Source organism: Stenella coeruleoalba, assembly GCF_951394435.1.
Source record: "Stenella coeruleoalba genome assembly, chromosome: 1".
NCBI classification, from domain to species: Eukaryota; Metazoa; Chordata; class Mammalia; order Artiodactyla; family Delphinidae; genus Stenella; species Stenella coeruleoalba.
This window is the reverse complement of record NC_137169.1, coordinates 64,681,458-64,702,574: the sequence shown is the minus strand read 5'-3', so window position 1 is coordinate 64,702,574 and position 21,117 is coordinate 64,681,458. Positions and strand designations below refer to the sequence as shown.

At 39.0% G+C, this 21,117-nt stretch overlaps 1 protein-coding gene across 3 annotated transcripts in view; it reads left to right on the top strand.

Moving 5' to 3' along the window:
* Positions 1 to 21,117, top strand: part of CRYZ (crystallin zeta) — a 25,044-nt gene extending 3,927 nt beyond the window's left edge. For 2 of the 3 annotated variants that reach the window (XM_079927753.1, XM_079927751.1), the window contains exons 2-10: positions 1,014 to 1,063; positions 1,179 to 1,302; positions 2,942 to 3,094; positions 7,091 to 7,254; positions 11,586 to 11,637; positions 15,969 to 16,118; positions 19,261 to 19,362; positions 19,463 to 19,558; positions 20,019 to 21,117. In XM_079927753.1, the coding sequence (XP_079783879.1) occupies positions 1,192 to 1,302; positions 2,942 to 3,094; positions 7,091 to 7,254; positions 11,586 to 11,637; positions 15,969 to 16,118; positions 19,261 to 19,362; positions 19,463 to 19,558; positions 20,019 to 20,183 (993 nt within the window). In that variant the 5' untranslated portion in view covers positions 1,014 to 1,063; positions 1,179 to 1,191 and the 3' untranslated portion in view covers positions 20,184 to 21,117. The remainder of the gene's footprint in view (positions 1 to 1,013; positions 1,064 to 1,178; positions 1,303 to 2,941; positions 3,095 to 7,090; positions 7,255 to 11,585; positions 11,638 to 15,968; positions 16,119 to 19,260; positions 19,363 to 19,462; positions 19,559 to 20,018) is intronic. The other variant, XM_079927752.1, reaches the window with a different exon arrangement.

The following is a 21,117-nucleotide window of genomic DNA, read 5'->3' as shown; positions in this document are numbered from 1 at the left end:
CTTTCATCTCAAGCCCTAGTTTCTGCAACTCTTTTTGATGTTTCAGTGGCTCGTGGTTGGTGAATATGATTATTCCAGAAGTTAGCAAAGATGTTCCCGGTGGTGGCAGAGTCTAACGATATTTGATATGGTTAATTTCAAGAAATTGTCATAGCACACAAATAAAATTATGGAGATCAGTCAAAGCCCTTTCATTGCATCTCTATAGGTATAAGATTTTCAAAGTTATCCAATTCTCTCTATAAATATTCTTTACCTTTTCTAAACTTATTTTAACTCTTGAGTTTTCATTTCAATATTAACAGTGGTAGCAGAGAAAGGTTAACTATAAATTACCCTCATTATTAAAAAAGATTACATACAAAGTAGTGTTTTTAGTTTTTAATGTTTGTTCTTTGTTAAGATGAATGAGCTTCATAAAACTAAGTGTTTCAACATTGATAAATCTCAAAAACTTAATGCTGAGAAGAAAAAGCAAGTTTCAGAATTCAGTACAATATGATCCAAACTAAATAAAGTTTGAAAACATGCAAAACAATAACAATAGCAGATATTGTTTACCAATGCAAATACATGTGGCAGTGGTATTACATCATGCCTGAGAAGGATGAGCACTGAGTTTATGGGAATAGTCATCTCTTAAAACTGTGGGACAGAAATGGGATTGGGGATGGGTACCGGAGGCTTTGGTTACATGTACATGTTTTAGGTTTTTACAATGTTAAGATTTGTTAAAGCTGGGTGGCAGGTAAATGTTTATTATATTCTTTATATTTCTTTCTATATTTGAAATATTACATAATCTAACAAAAGAAGATCTATTTATCTAATGTTAAGAAAACTTAAATTAGCTCCTAGAATTCCAAGATGTTGCAGCCCAAGCTTACACCAAAGGAAACGTAAGATACTGTATCATGTCTCACCTATCCAGATGTTTTTGTTTGTATGTTTGATTCCCTTGTTGAAGGCACTGAATCCCTACAGGAAGTAATATGAAGTACTTTGCTTTGCAGCTGAAGGATTTGTAAGATGAAAGGTCCTCAAACATGAAATGAGATCAGTGGTAAGCTCATGATTTAAACTGTTGTTTGAAAAATTGTTTGATCTTCTCCCTCCAGGGGAAAAAACACAGTGATAGCCTAGATGCAATATGACAATATGTTAATTTTTTTCCTTAGTATCTAGGTCACCATGACGACTGGACAGAAGTTGATGAGAGCTATTAGAGTTTTTGAATTTGGTGGACCAGAAGTGCTGAAACTCCAGTCGAATGTTGCCATACCAATTCCGAAAGACCATCAGGTGGAAATCATTACTTAAAAACAGGCAATAATTACACTGAGTGTGCATCTCTAGCATATCAAGCTAATGTTCGAAAGAAGCAAACTCACAATGCTTTATAAAGACATTGAATTAGGACAGAGTTTACACTGTTTGCCTCTATAAGCTCTGACAAGGCTAACATAATTCTAACTAGTGAAGTAAATGTATGAAAAGGAATAACATCTTGTAAGAAAAGTTTTAAAGTTGAGAATCATCTGTGTAATTGGATTTTTCTGAATGGAGTCATAAGTAGGTTTGAACAAGTTATTCTATTACAGACTTTCAGTCATGATCTTTGTTTTATGCATGGGGAAAATAATTTTCTTCTGCATACATGCTTTTTCGCATATAAGAAAATTTAAATGCAGAGTTTAATCATTTCCGGTGACTTCAGCAATATACTTTTTCAATAAAAATTGTGTATTTTTGTTATTGCACCTTCCATGGCTCTCAAGTCTAATTTCCTTAGCAAGCTTTATGAGAGTTTTTACAGTGTGGCCATAATTTGGCAAAGATTTATTTCTTATCATTCCTTCTCAACAGACTGCTGTAACAACACAAGCTTTATCTGGTTTCCCCAAGAGGTCCTGTCATTCCTTCTGTCTTTGCACATACTATTCCTTTAACCTGAAATAGCCTTTTTCTCCCATTCTGAAAGAATTTCTACTCATTCTTTAAGACCTAGCTCAAATACACTTCCTTTGTAAGACCTTTCCTTACTTTTATAGCAGAAGTAATCGTTCTGTATCAGTTAAGGTAAAATTAGCTTCTATTGTTGATGTAGCCTCAAAATGTCAAGGGTTCAACAATAGAAAATGATGTCTCATTCACTAAATTCCACAATTCTAAAATGTTGGTGGATAGAGTTCTCCTCCAAAGTGATTTAGGGACCTGGATTTCTTCCATCATGTGGCTCTGCCACCTTCAACACCTTTCTTCTGAGTTTGCTATGGAAGGGTGGAGACACTATGTGAATTGCCTAGGAAGGTCTTTGTGGGCCAGGCCTGAAAGGAGCTCTCATCACTTTTGTTCACATTCCATTTGGCTACTCGTAACTGTGAAGGAGCCAGGAAGGAATATTCTTCCTACCTGCCTAGGAGGAGGAGGAAATAGATTTGATGAGCACATAGTGGTCTCTGCCACACATCCGCTCATATTTCCACCACTGTTTTTCCCAAATGTTTATACTATAGCACATAAACCATTCTGTCTTATCTTTTTTTTCTTTTTATTAGTGCACTCAGATTTTATTTTATTTTTTAAATTTTTATTGGAGTATAGTTGATTTACAATGTAGTATTAGTTCCAGGTATACAGCAAAGAGAATCAATTATACATATATATATATATCCACTCTCTTTTTTCTTTATATTCTTTTCCCATATAGGCCGTTACAGAGTACTGAGTAGAGTTCCTTGTGCTAGACAGCAGGTTCTTATTAGTTATTTTATATATTATAGTGTGTGTATATGTTGGGTTTGTAAAACTGTAACGTGAGCTCATTGAAGGCAGGGTTTTCCTCACCATTTTTATAGCTTCCATAATCACTACAGTCCTAGCATAATGCTGAATGAATGCCTAAATGCTCTGTTTGAACTAAAGTACATTGTTATTGCAGGTTCTAATTAAAGTCCAAGCATGTGGTGTAAACCCGGTGGACACATATATTCGCTCTGGTACTTACAGTAGAAAACCACTTCTACCCTATACTCCTGGCTTAGATGTGGCCGGAATAATAGAAGCTGTCGGAGAGAGTGTATCTGCTTTCAAGGTATTACATTTTTAATTATTTCTATTTTAGCTTAATATGTATGTATTTTTTTAACATTTTAACATAGCTGTAAAGTATATCTGTGTTTAAGTCTTTAAAAGGCCCCATTACACAATTTCTGCCACTTGGGGGACTCCTCTAGTCAAAAAAGAAATTACCTTTTATCCAGAGACCTTGCTTGTCTGATTGTTGGGAGTAAGTGCTGGGTCATTTCTGTGTTTCCACATCCCCGCAGAATTGAACTATGATCCTTTGATTTGACAGAAATACGTAAGGAAAGAAAAGAAGCAAGGAAATTATACTATTTCCTAACTCTTGGTAATACACAGCCAGCATAGTTTTTTATTTCTTCTATAAAATTAGTTTCACAGAATACAGGGAAGGCTAATTCTTTTGAATAATCAGTAAAAGATGAAAAAATGCAAGGTCAGCTCTACATTTTTAGAGCTGTGACTCAGACCAAGGTGACCGAGTCAATGAAAATGTTATGATCAGGGCTTTCATTATTTATGTGCCAAAAGACATAAAAAACATAGTAAATTCATGTTCTTTCGTCTTTCCTCATGATTCCTTGACCTGCTCAACTATGGCAGCACATTTACCAAAATTGAACTGAGACAGCGAAGATTAACGTGGCCCAGGCCCAGGAAGCCAGGCAAATTCCTACAGCTTTCCACTCCTCCGCCTGTGGCAGTCTGGCTTCTGCCCCCACCGCTCACTAATGGCCTCTATATTGCTGGAGCTAATGGGCCCTTTTATGTCATTATCTCTCTTGACTTCTGTGTGACACTTGACACTCTCAGCCACTTACTTTTCTTAAAAATCTTTTTCTTCAGCTCCTGTGACATCCTCTCTCTCCCTTCCTCTCTGGGCATCCTTTTTCAAGCTCCCTTTTCTCTGCATGCCCCTCACATCTTGGTGTGTTGCCCAGCGCTCGCCGTCCCTACTTAGACTCTGCTTTTTATATTTTCTCCCTCATGATGGTCTCATACACACCCTTGGTTTCCATTATCACATGTGATATCCTTAGCTTAGAATCTTCTAATAAGCTCTGGACCCGTGCTGTCCAAATACAGTAGCCACTGGCCACACAAGGCTATTTAAAATTCACATTCAATTAAAATGAAAAGTTCATTTACTCAAATGCTTAATAGACCCAGATGTCTAGTGGCTACCCTATTGGGCAGTGCAGATGCAGAGCATTTACATCATCACAGAAGGTTGTGTTGCAGGGCACAGGACCCACATCGGCAACCTCCAGAAACCTCTTACTCATTGTGTCTAAAAGGGAGCTCATCTTTTCTCACAGCAGATCTGCTGCTGTCTCATGTGACTGTCTTGGTGACATCTGGGGTTTGAGGCTTACCTCTCCATTCACTCTCCCTCACTCAGCTCTCCCTTACTGGAACTGTTTCCTCTCTCCTCTTTTCCTCCCCACTGCCTGTAGTGTAGTTCTGGTTATCTTACATGGTCCTTTACCTGGATTTCTATAATAGGTACAACTTACCACCCTCCCTTCTTCCCCTGAGAATCTATCCTTGCTCTATAAGGAGTAATTTTCTAAAATGTACTTATGATTATTCTACATCTCTGTTTTAACTCTTGCATTAATTCTCTGTAGATTTCAAGGTACTGCTGGAACTGCTTATGTTATGAAAGAAGACTGTTTCGTGCTCTCTCCCCCACCTATCTTTTTCCATTCTTATCTCCCATTCCTTCTCACCCTGTAGTTTATTCTTTAGTAATAACTGTTTGTTCTTCCCTGCATATCCCATGCTCTTTCATCTCTGTGTCTTTGTTCATATTGGCTCTTCTGCATGGCAGAACTAAACTGAAACTTATATACATGGGTTCAAGGGCTTTTACCCTCCAGCTTTCATTTCTTTTCATTTTATCTCCCGAAACTATTACATTCCACACATTAAACTACTTATTCGTTGGGAATGAATGCTGATGATTTCTCAGCACCTATTCCTGCCACTGTTCCTTGATGTACTTTGTTTCCTTCATCCATAATGACTTTTCCCAGGTCTGGTTTTCAATTCAAGATCTTGTTCTGTCCTTCGAAGCCTACCTCAAATACTAGTTTCTCAGTGAAGCTGTTCTTGAGTCCTTCAACTTAGAAATAATTCCTTTCTTTTTCTTGTACCTATCTTTGACGGCCCATCGTATTTGCCTTGCTTTGTAATTATTTCTATCCTTTTTTTTCTCTTCCTAGCATTTAAGAAGCTTGAGATTAGGGAGAGTGTCTTGCTATTAATATCCATCACAGAACTTGAAGTACTACTTTCCGTAGTGGATTCTCAGAACAGGTTTGAATTATATTGAAATCAATGCAATGTGTTTTTAAGCTGTAAAAACAGAATTAATCTTACATTAGTCATACTTGACCATTTGCAGGCAACACTGTTAAGCAGTGATGCTTGTCTTTGACTCCTAGGTGCCTTTTGAACCTTTTTTATCTCTACCTCACCACATAGTGCTTTATTATAGGGCAAATTTAAGTATACTGAGAATTATTGCCTTACTGTTTTGCTTATTCCGAGGAGTATTTCCTTTTTTATTCTCTTTAAGAAATAGGAGTTAGCTTTTATTGTAATTCATAGCTGATATAGAATTCAGCTAATAAATGACTGAGCCAGGATTTGAATGTAGGTATGGCAGACTCTAATGTTCATATTCTCTCTACTACATTGAGATTGTTGAGGCTAGTTCTTTAATAGACCTGTGAAATAGATTATGAAAAACTGTATTCTCTTACTTTATCTTGGGTGTGTGTGTTGCAGGGGGGCAATAATGAGAAGAGGCAAAAAATGATAATGATTTTCATCATTGTACAGTGTACTCTTCTATTACTGAAAGGAATGGAAGACCGTTCTTTCTCAAACTTAGCCACTAAGTTTGGTTTTAGGCTGACCTGCATAACAAGTAACATGAAAACTATTTTCTACAGGTGTTTTTTATTTTCCTGTATCTTTGTAAACTGTTGTGTGTGTGTGTGTACACTCTCATATATATTTATTCTTGAATCTGTAATCCTACATAGGTGGCAACAACTCTGTTGCCTATGTCATGCTCAATTAAAAAGAAATCTTATAAGATTTCCACGTATTATGGAGAAAAAAAAGAAATAGGAGTTAGGAGAGGTGCTTGTACTGGGCAGTCTAACTTCCCTAGTGTGCAGGTTACTTTGGGCAGGCCTGTAGTGCTTGTGTGGTGCCTTACCTTACCCTCAGTCATGCTTCTGCTTTCCAGTAGCAAGGACCCAGCAGACGTTTGTTTATTGAGAGTTTTTATGTTTCTAGTGCTGTGACAGGTGAAGACATCTGTCCTGGCTCATCTTTGCTGGTCAGATCCAGGCAGAGTTGCCTGCTTTTTGGTGTATGCATGAAAAATGAGGGAAATACAGAAACAAATCTATGGAAAAGATTTAGAACAGGTGTTTGGTGTGTGGAAGAAACCTTACATTTTATTTGTTTCTTCTCCCTTGGTATTTTGGACCAAAAAAAGAAAAAAAAAGTTTTATATTAACTGCCATTTACTAACTGCTTGATCTGAGCTAATTACTGAACTTGTATGTGCGTCAGTTTCCTCATCTGTGTAGTGGGATTATCTAAAGGGAGATAATGAAAGTACTTTCCTCATAGGCTGTCATGAAGATCAAATTAGATAATACTCATTAGACACTTAACGCAGTGCCTAGCACAGCAAGCACTCAATAAAGGTTAGTTATCATCATTATTATTAGACCATTCTGGACATTCTTTCTTTTATTTTTCCTATTTCCCTTGATTTTACTTCTTACTAGTTCCCATTAATAGAACATTTTAAAATGTTCGGTATTTTGAAGTTATTTTTATGAGACCTTAGGATGTAGAAAACAGTATATAAATACTCATTTATTTCCTGTTATAAAGGTTGCATTATAAAGGATCGTACCCATTTTGACATCATTTTTAATCCCTAAAGCATTTATTAATTTATTGCTTTCCCCAGAAAGGTGACAGGGTTTTCACTACAAGCACAATCTCTGGGGGCTACGCAGAATATGCTCTGGCAGCCGATCACACTGTTTACACACTACCAGAAAAACTGGACTTTAAACAAGGAGCTGCCATCGGGATCCCGTATTTTACTGCCTATCGAGCTCTGCTTCACAGGTAATAACACACTCTGTCAGCTTTATAATCAGCACTAGAGGAGGGCAACATTAACTGGAGGAGGATAATATATAATTTATGCTTCCTACCACCCGTCCACCGTCGGTCATTTTTGGTTCCCATTTGGTTCCCATTAAGATTTATGGAGTAGAAACTGCTAATTTGGGAGACTATTCTAATCACTGAAGAAAAAAAAGAAGAGCAAAACACTGTCTTTGTCTTCGTCATGCTCACAGTCTAGTAAGTGAAGGGAGTAAGGGAGTAAGAGTAATAATATTGATGTATAATGTGGAAAGGACAGTGGTAGAGATGTGCATAGGTATCTATGGGATCACAAGGGATGTGCCTGTGGTGATGAGCTAGGGCTTCGTGGCAAGATGTAAGACTTGGATTATTTTAAAGCCATGGTTCAAAAATCTTGTTATCCAGCTCCAGAAACTAATTGCTGCAACTTAAAAGGGCTCTACCCTAGACCCACTGGTCAGTTTCCATGGATGATACCTGAGAATCTATATTGTAATTAAATTCTCTAGATATTTGAAAAGGATCAGAGGGACTTATCCTGGGGAAGGGTAGCTGGGAGTGGGGAGGGCATCCTAGACAATGGGAATAGTTGGTGTGGGGGGCAAACATCATGGTATCTGGGGAGAAAGAGCTATAGCAGTTTGCTTTTGTTAGATAGAAGATTTCAAGGCAAAGAGTGCTGAAGAATAAGGTTGGAACATAGTAATCTCTCAATAAATGTTAGCTGCCATTATCAAATAGGCGGGATTCAGATAATAAAAAGCTAGATTATAGCGCTCACACATTGTTCCTTAAGGGATTGGGGGAGTCATACAGTGTTTTTTTCAGGAGAGTGATATTGTCATATTTGTGTTTCAGTAAGATCACCTATTTGCTATGCGAAGGATGGATTTGATGACGGGAATGGAGAAAGAGATGGGAGGGTCTTATAGAAGTACCCTCTAGGAACAATACTTAAGGGCTACAGCAAGGGTCGTGGTAGAGATGGAGAGGAAAGGACAACTGTTTAGGGGGTAAAATCAGAAATATTTGGTGACTGCATGTGGAGAATGAGGGAGAGAAAGAGCTTAAGAATACTTACAGCTTTAAACTTGGGTAATGTTTACTTTGACAAAGAGAAGGAGGAAAAAGTTTCAAAGGGAAACTGAGTTCAGTTTTGAATGTGAAACTAAGACAGACATCGTCATGGAGAAGTCCAGCAGTCTGTCGGATGAAAGAGTCTGAAGCTTGAAGCTTGGAGGTATAAATTTGGGGCTGTCAGCATGTGGAGAGCTGACAAAATGAAAGTCATTGAAATCCCTCAGGGAGTGAGAAGAACAGTGGAGTGAGACTAGAACCTTAGTGAGCATTGAAGAGTGTGGTCAAACGTAGGGAACAGAGTCCTAAGGGAACCAAAGGGAGTGTATCCCAAGGGCAAGAGAGTCCAGAGTCACCACGTCTGTTAAACATCTGTTAAGCTCGTAGGTGTTGAAGACAGGAATACCTAGGTTATAGTATTGTCTCCACCTACTACTGGTCAAGTTGCTTTCCTGTCTCAACTGTAGTTTACTGACTTGAAAAACATGGATGATAATAATAGCACGTACCTCATGGGGCGTGCTGAGAATTAAATGAGGTAATTAGTGCATGTAAAGCTCTTAGTATGTGAGTAGTACAGTCAGTGTGGGTAGTGTTAGGGGTAGTAGTTGATGTTGCTAACAAGGAGGTAAGCTAGTTGTCAAATGCAGCAGTGAGGGCTATTTGGGAAAAAATACCAGCCGGGCTTAGCAATTAGGAGGTCATCGGTTGCTTTCGTCAGTTCATTTTCAGTAGAGTGGTGGACAGAAGCTTGATTGAGTGGGTTGAGGAAGGAAAAAAAAATCAATTCTTGAATGGAGACTACTCTTAAAAAGTGGGCGAGACAGGCAGGAAGGGGTAGAAGAGTACTTGAGGAGAGTGTGGGAACAAAAGGTTTTTTTTAAGGATGGACAGGACTTGGACATGTTTGTAGCTGAGAAAGGATCTGTCAGAGAGGGAGAGATGGAAGGCTTGGAAGAGAGGGCGGAGTGGCAGATGGAACAAGATCCTGAGCAGGGCAAGGAGACGACTTAGGACAGAGATAGAGAGATTGGCTTCAGTCGAAAGGAGAACTCATCTGTAAAGCCTGGAGGAGGTAGTGTAATTATGGAACGTTGGTGGGCAGGGAGGTGAGACGTTGAAGGAGGAAGACAGAGAGAAGTTGGGGCAGTGTACCATGGGGTCCACGCTGACTAGGGAGGGAAGTGAGGCCAGGAGCAGCAAGAGGGCAGAAAAGGAGCAATTGAGAGACAGCGATCTGTGAAGCTGAAGAAGAAGTTTTGAGAGAGTATGGGATAGGAGGAGTATAGGACAGAATTAGGATAGGAGGTTAATATTGCTTGTTAGTGTCTCATATTCCTCAGGTAGAATGGTTAGGGGTGGCTACCAGGTGTAGGGAGAGAGTGATAAAAGCAGAGGAGAATTCAGGAATTGTGATTTGCGGGTTTCCTCCCACGAATGTTGAAATCTCCCAGATTGGGGCTGGATTGGGGGTGGAGGAGGAAGCCTATGTGCCAGGTCCTAGTCTTCAGTAACTGCGATGGGGTGCTACAGCAGCACAGAAGGCCAGGCCACATGCTCCAGGCCTGCCGTGGGCCCCAGGGACAGAGGACTGTTAGTTCGGGTTCTCCAGAGAAGCAGAACCAACAGAATGTATATATTGATAGATTGACTTGTGGAGGCTTGGTGAGTCTAAAATCTGATGGGGAGGCTGGCAAGCTCTAGAGCCCAATAAGAGCAGCAGTTCAAATCCAAATGCAGTCTGCTGACAGAATCCCTTCTCGCTCTGGGAGAAGTCTGTCTTTGTTCTATTAAGGCCCTCAACTGAATGGGTGAAGCCCATCCACATTATGGAAGATAATCTGCTTTATTCAAAGACTACTGACTTAAATGTTAATCTCATCCAAAAAAGCACCTTCACAGAAACATCCAGAATGTTTGACTCATATCTGGCACCATGGCCCAGCCAAACTGACACATAAAATTAACCATCACAGTGACCCTACACAAGGATAGAAGGATCGTAGCCATGGGGATCCAGGAGAGGGTTAGCCAGCTTTTGCTCCACCCACTGCAGGCCCAGAGGTTTAGGAGAATGTGCTTAGTGTGTGAGGAGTTGTTTATAAGATTTAAAAAACAATCACTGGGAAGCATTTCATGACCCATGGCATAACGTTAGTAATCCTATTCCCTTACATTTGTATTTTACTTTTTTAAATGTTTTGGTAATACCTATCTCAGTTTATCGTTGCAAACCCTCAGTTTAACTCACTGCCCTCAACCCCTCATCTCCAAGCAAGCATGTTGGAGAAACTTCATTTACTGACTCACAATTGTCATTTGTCAGCTGTTGGCACGGGGGCTTGAGCAGGACTCCAGGTTACTGTGTTCTCACTCCCAGATTGAACATAATGTCTGTACAGGGTGGCCACGCCCTATTGTCCTGGTGAGTAAAGGATCCTTGCTGGGCGTCAGCTCTGGATCACACATTGGTTGCTGGCTTGTGACATCAGCACTTGTCCATCTGAAATGATAAGGCATCCCTCTTTGTCTTGCTGCACGTTCCATGTTCCATGTTTTCAGTGCAATAGAAAAACAGTGGTATGAACCAGAAGTAAAAAGAATATGTCATTTCACCAGAGGGTCTGGACATTTTAGGGGCTGACAGGGGAACCTGTGTGACAGGATTTATTGTGTTTTATACTCTCTTACCATCACTGACTCAGCATTGCTTCCTGAAGCGAGGGCTTAGAGGCTGTGCAGCCAGATATTCAAAGGCATGGAGAAGGAAGGCAGTAGCTGCTATGTTTACTTGGGTATTACTCTGTGTTTACCATGGAATAAAGACTGAGCTGTAACGACCCTGTTTTGCGACACTTTCTGTGGGAATGAATGGCGGACTCCAGTTCCTCTAGGTGAAGCAATTTCACTTAACACACCAACAAGGCCTCTGAGAAGGTAGCCCAATAACGTGATCCCAGCATCCCAACGGTGCCTGGCATGTGATAGACTTCCAATAAACATTTGTTGAATGAATAAGTGAATTGAAGGTTTACTTTTATCTGTGGCTCTGAAGAACCATTGTTTGATCCTGTGGAGCTTGGAGAATATCTTGGGTTATATATCACGATGAGTTTCCTCTTTGGGTAAGTGTTAGTTGAACTGAGGGTAGAGTTCTCTTAAGAATTATGACAAGCATTGAGCTTAATTAGCTCCAGAGTAAGGTGATGAAGCTATGCTTTCTTTTTCAGTGCCCGTGTGAAAGCTGGAGAAAGTGTTCTGGTTCATGGGGCTAGTGGAGGGGTAAGTATCTGTTCTTTAAGTTTATTTTTAAAAGAGCTTACGTTTGTGCGTTTCACGTTGTATTTCTTTAAGTTGTTTTTAAAAGCCAAATTTGTAAATATAGTCAGGGGTGCTTTTTTTCTTTTTGTAGCGAGGCTTCTTTAAATTCCATCTTCTGAAGGTGATTCCCTGTCATTAGTTTAGCATTTCTTGGTTAATTCAATAGATTACCAGGTCAAAAACGTATGCATTAGGTTTTCCACCTGTATTGGGTATGGACCAAGATAAACTGGCTTTGTTTTTCTCTTCAAGTAGTGAATGTTACAAGAATATTTATTTAGAATTTTAAACAGTTCTTTAAGGTTAATGTAAATTCCACATTCCCTTAGATAAGGAAACTAAGGCTCATTAAAGCTTTACCACTGTTGCCCCAGACAGCACTGCAAAGCCACACTGCGAGTCTTTGTCCTTTCTAGCTCCCTTCCTCCTGGCCTGCTGCGCTTTGATGACATTCGTGGGGTACATAGTATACAGCTGTGTCCCTCACACCACAACCCATGGCTTAAAATGCTAATGGGGCTGTGGGGGAGGGGGACTCAGAACTTATAAAATCAGCCCTGCAGTGAAATCACGCAACGCAAGGCTGTGAGAAACCTCTTCAAGGAACTGGCTGTCAATCTGCCTCCGAGGAGCTTAGAGGAAAAGTTAGAGCTCTGAGGTTGGAATTTAACAAGAAATCCACATGACTTCTATCCTGCAGGTAAAGGCTTTAGAAATTTTGGAGACAGGATTTCGCATTTTTAAAATATAGGGCCTGGGGCTGGATGGTTCACCTTGAGGAAGCTGCTTAACCCTTTCAGGGCACTGTGTATTCCAGAGAGTAGAGGGAAAGAAGTAACCTATTAATGCCACATTGTTCCCAGAATAATGAGAGGCATCCTGAGAATGTGAATTTACCTCTAAACGTGGCCAGATAATACAAACAGAGAATTCAGACCTCTGCATTATCTGTTACTTAATGTGAACGTATCACCAGGTTTCACACCCAGCTTCCTGTGTACCTTCAATAGATTAATTCTGAAGGATTTCACAGATCAGACTATTTACTAAAAAACACCAAGATTGTCTTTCTGGGGCTTGAGAAAATATGACAGATATACCTTGTCAAAAAACGCCCATTGTTTAGCTTCAGCGAAGAGGCTATTTGGGGGTTAAATTAAATTTAACCCTAAATAACTAAAGGATCTGTCAAACATTCATGTATTTAAATTGCTTTGGCTTTCAGAGAGCTAACCTTGTGCTCTGTATCAAAGGGAGAGATTTCAGTAGGAAGGGGAGAGAAGAGTTTAAAGAAAATCTCTTTTTATTCCCTTTACTCTCTTGTAAAAAGCCAGGTTGCTTCACCATGATTTTTTTTTAAAAGGCAGAATCCGCACTGTTCCCTGTGCTGGCTGAGTTTGTTAAATCCTTGGCTGGCGGGGATAGGCTGGCGACCTGGTGTGTGAAGCACTTCTGATCCTCCCTGCCCTATCAGAGGGAAACAGTGCTGGGTTTTGTCTTGCTTCTGTTTGTACTTTCTGTCCTCATTTAAATCAAATTCCTTTGGGATTATGTTGTGTATTTAAAATGGTGTTGAATGTATGAACACAGCTATTATTCCGATATGTTGGTGGGGAGTGCCCTATTTTAGTGTCAGCAAAATAAATAGAAGAAAAAATAGTTGACACATCATGACATATAATCTATTGAAGGAATATTGTTAGTATAATTGTTGACAAGAATAGAATAAACAGCACCTTTAAAATAGCTACTGAGTGCCCCTTTGAAGTAGTTAGAGCATAAGGAGGTATATTTACATTAACTCTTAGGTTGAAATGTGGTTTTATTAGAAGCCCCCTGTTTTTTTAATTGAAAATTAAAGTAGCAAAAATCAGTCATGCTAACCACATAGTGTATTGTTATTTCATGGAATTGAATGTCTGTTGCACTCAGTAGACAGTGAGTTCCCAGTGTTTGTTTTGGTGAAATCAAACAGATCCTCACCGTAACCCAAGTGGGTTCAGGCTCATCACTCCCATATGCCATATACTCTTTAAGGTCTGTTTCAGGCCTGGGAGTCTGTGATTCTGTTACAATTTTAATTAGTTTCTATCGTCATTTTTCACCTTAATTCTTTTCTATCATGCCCAATCTATAATCATTTTACCTTCCTTTAAACCAGTGGTTATCAATAAGGGGTGATTTTATATCATCTCTTCTCCCCCTTGGGGACATCTGGCAGTGTCTGGGGACATTTCTGGTTGTTACAACTGGGTAAAGGGGTCTGGCATCCAGTGGATAGAAGCTAGGCATGCTGCTAAACATCCTTCACTGCACAGCATAGTCCCCGCTGCAAAGAGGTACCCGGCCCAATAGTGCCAAGTTTGAGAAAGCTTGCTCTAAATGTATGGGACCCTTATCTGTGCCATTCATTTGGCATGTGATCAAACGTATTTCCTAGTATTACAATTTAAATAATTGCTTTTATCTATATTCCTAAAATAATTTTATTTCTCCTTTATACTAAGCACATTTATCTAGTGCCCTAGTGATTTCATCAAGTCCCGTGGCTTTAAACTGATGAATCTCAAATTTACGTTTCCAATTCTGAATTCTTGTTAGCCCATACCCATATTCAGCTGATGACTTTACATCTTCAGTTAGGTGAGCAATATGCAGCTCAGCATGTTCAAAGTGAATTCTTGATGCTCTCACTAACTTGATCCTCTCTAATCTTCCTTATCCCAGTCAATCTACACAGTTAATCTGGCCAAAGACCTGGGAGACATCCTTAATTTTTCTCTTTTCCTCACCTTCCACCTTCAATCTATAAGGAAGGCCTGGTCTTCCTACTCCCATTTCCCCCTACCTTCCTTTTGCCTCTCATATGATTGGAATTTCTTTTAAAAGCCTAATTTGGATCATACCCCTCTCCTGCTTAAACTCTCCAGTAGTTCTGCATGGCTCTTAAATGTAATCCAAAGCCTTTACCTCCAAGGCCCTGTGTGCCTTGGCCTCTCTGTGCCCCTCTGGCCTCATCTTCTGCTGTCCCACATGTCCCGCCCTCAAGCCACATTGACCCTCTTTCATTTTTTTTTTTTAAATAAATTTATTTATTTATTTATTATTTTTGGCTGCATTAGGTCTTTGCCACTGCACGTGGGCTTTCCCTAGTTGCAGCGATCGGGGGCCACTCCTCATTGCGGCACGCGGGCCTCTCACCACGTCGGCCTCTCCCATTGCAGATCACGGGCTCCAGGCATGCGGGCCTAGTAGTTGTGGCCAGTGGGCTCCAGAACGCAGGCTCAGCAGTTGTGGCACACGAGTCTAGCTGCTCCAGGGCATGTGGGATCTTCCCCGGTGAGGGATCAAACCCGTGTCCCCTGCATTGGCAGGCGGATTCCCAACCACTGAGCCACCAGGGAAGTCCCACATTGACCCTCTTTCTGACCTTTGAAGGCCCCAAGCTCATTCCTGGTTCAACCATGACCATTCAGCCTACAACATCTCCAGCAGGCTTCCCCGACCGTCACGTGCTTATCCCTCACTTCATTCAGGTCTCACCTCTTCAGAGCAGCCTTTCCTGATGACCTAACTGGCCCCTTTCCCTATCTCTTTATAACCCAATAGGCTGTTTTATTTTTTTCAAGTACTTTTCATTTTCTGAATTTACTTTATTCATTTATTTTTTCATGTGTTTATTATCTTCCCCCTACCTTAGAACATAAATTTCTTGCATGAAGAATCATGTCTTGCACATAATAAATAATAAACATTCATCATATTAGTGAATAAGTTAATTTGGTCATGTATGTACCTGTCTCCTCCACTTAAGTGGTAGAGGCCTTACCTTTGTTATGTAATATTTTATATGTACAATTAAAGTATGAAGTCAGTGAGCACATTTTCATCATCTTTAAACCCTGTATCTTTTGCACAAAGCAGATGCTAAATGAACATTTTGTGCAGTGGTTACAGACTCAAGCTCTGTAATCTGATTTGGTCCAGCTCCTGTTTCCATATATATAAGCTTCAATTTTCTCATCTGTGGACCAGGGACAATAACAATATCTACTTCATAGGCTTCTTGTGAGGATGAAATGAAGCAATACATAGAAAGTATTGAGTGTAATACCTGGCATATTATAAATGCTCAGTAATAGTTAGCTGTTGTTCTTATTTCTTTGTTTAGGCTCTTAAACTTCTTAACAATAGCTAGAACCTAGAAGAACCTAAAGTTCATTATATGTATTTAATAAATGTTTGCAGGGATGCAAAGAATATAAAATGTTGGGCCATATTTTGTTTTTCAGGTTGGAATAGCAGCATGCCAAATTGCTAGAGCTTATGGCTTAAAGGTTTTGGGCACAGCTGGTACTGAGGAAGGACAAAAGATTGTTTTGCAAAATGGAGCCCACGAAGTGTTTAATCACAAAGAAGCTAATTACATTGATAAAATTAAGGTAAAATTGTTCTATAATTTTATAAAAGTAAAATTTTGTTTCATGGGAGACATTTTTTTTGTAAGTTCTTTTATCAACTACTCTCTTCAAGTTGTTTGTTTTGCTTATGTGTGTTTTAAAGATTTAATTAGTTTAACAGAGATGTCTAGTTTTCAAACCTTCACTATCATTTCTGTCTTGTTTATTTTTACTAAGTAAAATATAGCCTCTCTAGAGGCTTATAGCTATAAAAACTGGTACTCTTTAATGCAAATCACATTTTAAGTAAAGCCACAGCTTTGTATTTGCAGCTGTGAGGCAGGTTTTTTTTTTTTTAATATATATTGTGAATATTGTGAAATGATCACCATAACAAGTCTAGTTAATATCTGTCCCCATACACAGCTATAAAATTTTTTTTTCTTGTGATGAGAACTTTTAAGATCTACTCTCTTAGCAACTTTCAAATATATAATACAGTGTTATTAACTGTAGGTACCGTGCTATGCATTACACCCCCATGACTTACTTATTTTACAACTGGAAGTTTGTACCTTCTGATCCCACCTTTACCCCTGTCACCCATCCCCCACCTCCACCCCACCTCTGGCCACAAAAAGGTAGTCTTAATATAATTTCTATTGGTGTATATTTTCCATAGAAGAGCAGTTATCCACTGATTAAAAACTGGATCTGTGTAGCCTAGGGAGTAAAGTTTATTTGTTTACTGGATACTTTGGAGGAGTGAGCACTACCTCATCCAAAGCACGAGATAGAATTTAGTTATTATTGCATCCATTCCATTGCTGCAACAGAATTCAAACAGATTCTGAAGTTCTCCATTTGTGCTGTAGTAGCAGTTTACTAAACACCTATTACTTTGCTAATCCCCAAACTACTTGCTCATGTTGAGAAAGAATTGGTATATTCCAGGTACTGATTACTGTGTAAACAAGGTCATTACAAACTGAGGAAAAATATGACCGAGAGTTTATTACCACTAAATCATCTTGCCAAAAAACTGAGTAAAGGCACTCCTTTGTTATATGTTGAGGGAACCTAAAATTGATTGAGTGTGCACTCATGATACCAGTATCAGAGATGAAAAATTGTCAGTTATTTTAAGAATATGTTTTTGTTTTACAGTCTAATTCCGTCTCTTCTACTGGTTCCTTATGCTTAAGTCTCTCTTATTCTCCAAAAACATTCTCTTAACTTTTTATCTCCCCCTCCTTTACCACCACACTTCTTGAAAAAGTCAGGGGTACTTACTGCTCTTACTTCCTTACCTCCACTGCAGTTTTGCTTCCACCCCAGCTACTTACAGGGCTTGTCAGGGGTGCTGGTAAGCGCCTAGTTACCAGGCAGCTGCTCTTGGCTCAGTCCTCATCCTGTCTGACCCTGACCACACCTCCTAGAAGCTGGCTCTCTTCTTACTTCTCCGACTTCATTTTCAGTCTCCCTTCTCTTCATTTTACTTAAATGTTGGTATTCCTTAGGTCTTCCCCCTTGCTCTCTGATCTTCTCTGGTGCTGCACCTCCATCCTGATTCATCTCATACGTACCCTTATACTGCTGGTTTCCAACACTACCTCTGGCCTGTTTCATTCCTTCACGCCATCAGCCTACTAGATATTGACACTCATCTGGTCCCTCAGGACAGAAACCCACATTTCATTTCCTGTCCCTGTTGTTTAATCACCATTCTCCCTCCTACCCATCAAATTGGTCACCTCATCTATCAGTGTCTTCTCTGACATGCCTTTCATATACGTCTCTGTTTCTCTTTTCCAGTCATCGTTGTGACTTAGTTTAGTCCTCATCTTCTTCAGCCTTGACTGTTATTCCCAGCTGAGCTAATCTCCCCTCTGTCTTCTCTACTGTCTCCAGCATTATTTGGTTCTCTGTTTAAAAAAAGGAAGAAAGAAAGAAAAAAGTCTTCAGAAATAACTGAAATGAGAGCTCCCTGAGAATAGGAATTTTTGTCTTTCTTGTTCCCTGCTGTACCTCCAGTGCCTAAAACAGTGTCTGGCACAAGAATTAATTAATGAACACCTGCCCCCCAAAAGTCCAAATCTTTTTAACGTGCATTTGGTGTGTTTTCACAGTCTGAACCAATTTGCAATTTCTTGTCTCCCACCTCTTCCCCCACTCCCATCTCTTTCCCAGATACGTACTTCAGCTCTGCTGGGCCAGTTTCCAGTTCCAACCTGTACTCTTAGTCCCTACATCTTTGCTTTTCTGTTTCTTTTGTCCAGACCGACTGCCTCATGTCTAACTTCCTCTTGCGCCCTCTTCCTTCTGTTTTACTTAAGGAACTCCTACTCATCCCTCAGGGCCCAGGTCATCATCTCTGTGGAATTTTCTCTGACCTTTACAGGTGATCAGAGTTCTAACTTTTATTCCCTCCGTAACCTGTGGTTTATTTCTGCTAATATAGTACTTAGCCCATCACATCACAGCGAAGATTGTAGTGTTTTCCATCTTCCTCACTTTGTTTTGAGCTCTTTATGTCCATCTTGGCATTTCTAGTACCTCTCACAGTGCCTGACACAGGTATTCATTTTTTTGTTAAAATAAATGAATATAAGGTAGATATGTATAGCTTATTTAAGATCCAGTTTTAGATGCTGGGAACCGACCTCTGAGAGCCCAAAGGAAAAGAAATAGTCTGCCAAGCTGATTGTAGACCACTTAGAACAAAACTGAATGCACACACACACACACAATCCTGCAACAGCAAACAGCCAGTGATTTTTTTCTTTTGTTTTCTGTTTTTTAATAAAAATGGGAAACCCAATATCCAGTTTTGGATTTTTGATTTGTTCCTTCTTTCTCTATTGAAGTACATTTTGAAGATAGAAAATTTTCAGCTAAGGAAAAAGTACTTTATAGTCAAGTTGAGTCTAAGCACCTGAAAATTTTGGACAAATTTTATTTCATTATAGCAATTTATTTAATACAGACCTTTATCATTTTAGATGTTGTAGCTAGTACCTTGGAATTACAGCATCACTATATAATTACATTATCTTAAAATTTGCATTATTAGTCTTTAAAATATAGCATCTTATGTCATTTGAAACACAGTTCTGTAATATATGGGACTATGATATATAGATTATTTTTCCTAATCTACTCTGCATTCTTTTATATTATATAGAAATCTGTTGGTGAAAAAGGAGTTGATGTCATTATTGAAATGCTAGCTAATGTAAATCTTAGCAACGATTTGAATCTTTTGTCACATGGAGGACGAGTAATAGTAAGTATCTCATTTTTTTTTTACCACTTTGTAGTTTTATCGTAATTTAACTCTATTTTGCAGTCATCTTTAACTATAGACATGCTGTTTTTCATACTAGGTTGTTGGCAGCAGGGGTCCTATTGAAATAAACCCACGGGACACCATGGCAAAGGAATCTAGCATAATAGGAGTTGCTCTCTATTCATCCACCAAGGTAGGAAAAGAAGTGACTCTGATTTTGGTACCTTAAACATTGATATAATTTGTCTAGTCAGGCAGACTGAAAATTTAAGTAGATGTTAAAGTTAGTTATCTAAGTGGGTTAAGGATTAATCCCTAGAAGATAACATCCCTAGAAGATAATCCCTAGAAGATAGGGTGACAGTATAATTTTATTTTCCAAGCCAAGGCACTTATGAAAGAGAAAGGAGATACTATTCGCAATTACTAATTACTTCAGGACGATAGGTATTTTGTAAACTGAGATCGTCACAGACAAATTGCACTAATGGTTAACCTATAGAGAACTACTTTTTTTGTAGTTCTGGACAAGTTGACAAAAGCTACGTATTTGTGAGAAATTCTTAATGTTCTCTTAGATTCTGAAAAACTTTAATGCTTCTGAAAATTAAGTCATGTGTTCCTCTACTGAAAAAACTTTTTCTTTTCCTCAGGAGGAATTTCAGCAGTTTGCAGCAGCCCTTCAAGCTGGAATGGAAATTGGTTGGTTGAGACCAGTAATAGGTCCCCAGTATCCATTGGAGAAGGTGGCCCAGGCTCATGAAGATATCATTCATAGCAGTGGGGCTACTGGAAAAATGATTCTTCTCTTAAAATGATTAATCCTTCCACAGATTTCCTGCGTAATTAAAGGTTTCTTACCTCAGTTTTACGTACACTACATTTGCTTTAATTAGCATTCATTTGATTCAGTGAGTTTCTTATATTAAAAAAAAAATTTATCTTTAGCAATCATAGACATTGGAGTGCAATTTATTTTATAGCTGGGAATATTCTTTATGCCTTCTGCCTCTCATCAAGGATTCATCATAGTAGGAAATAGAATATTAGTGGTCACTTGGCATTGGAGGGCATTACAGAAATTCCTAACTGATACTTGATCATTGATTCCATACCTTTGACTAAAACATGCTAATTCAAAGTAAGACTGCTTGATTTCCAAGCCTACTTCTTTATAAGAACCTTATAAGGACTTCCCTGGTGGTCCAGTGGTTGAGACTTCGCCTACCAGTGCCGGTGGTGTGGGTTTGTTCCCTGGTTGGGAAGCTAGGATCCCACATGCCTTGGGGCCAAAAAAACCAAAACATAAAACAGAAACAATATTGTAAAAAATTCAATAAAAACTTTAAAAATGGTCCACATCCAAAAATCTTAAAAAAAAAAAAAAGAACCTTATAAAGGTTCTGTAGTCTCTGATTAGCCCAGAACTATATTGGACTCTGAAGATTTTCTGGACTAAACAAGACACCTTTTCCAAACTAATCTCATCTAGATCTACAAGTCTCTCAGAAGGGCAAGATAAATGATGTCCAGAGAAATTTGTTAGTTTTCCAATATATTCCTCAATATATTATGACATTCACTAGGTTAATGATTGATTACCAATGATCCATATTCTGTGAGGACAGGAGCCTTATCTTTGATATAATATGATACTAGGTGCATAGTTTCCAAATAGATGCTTATTGATTGATTCAACTTCAAAGTAGATTTAGAGTTACCTGTTTATGTGGTGGGGATCATATATTTTTA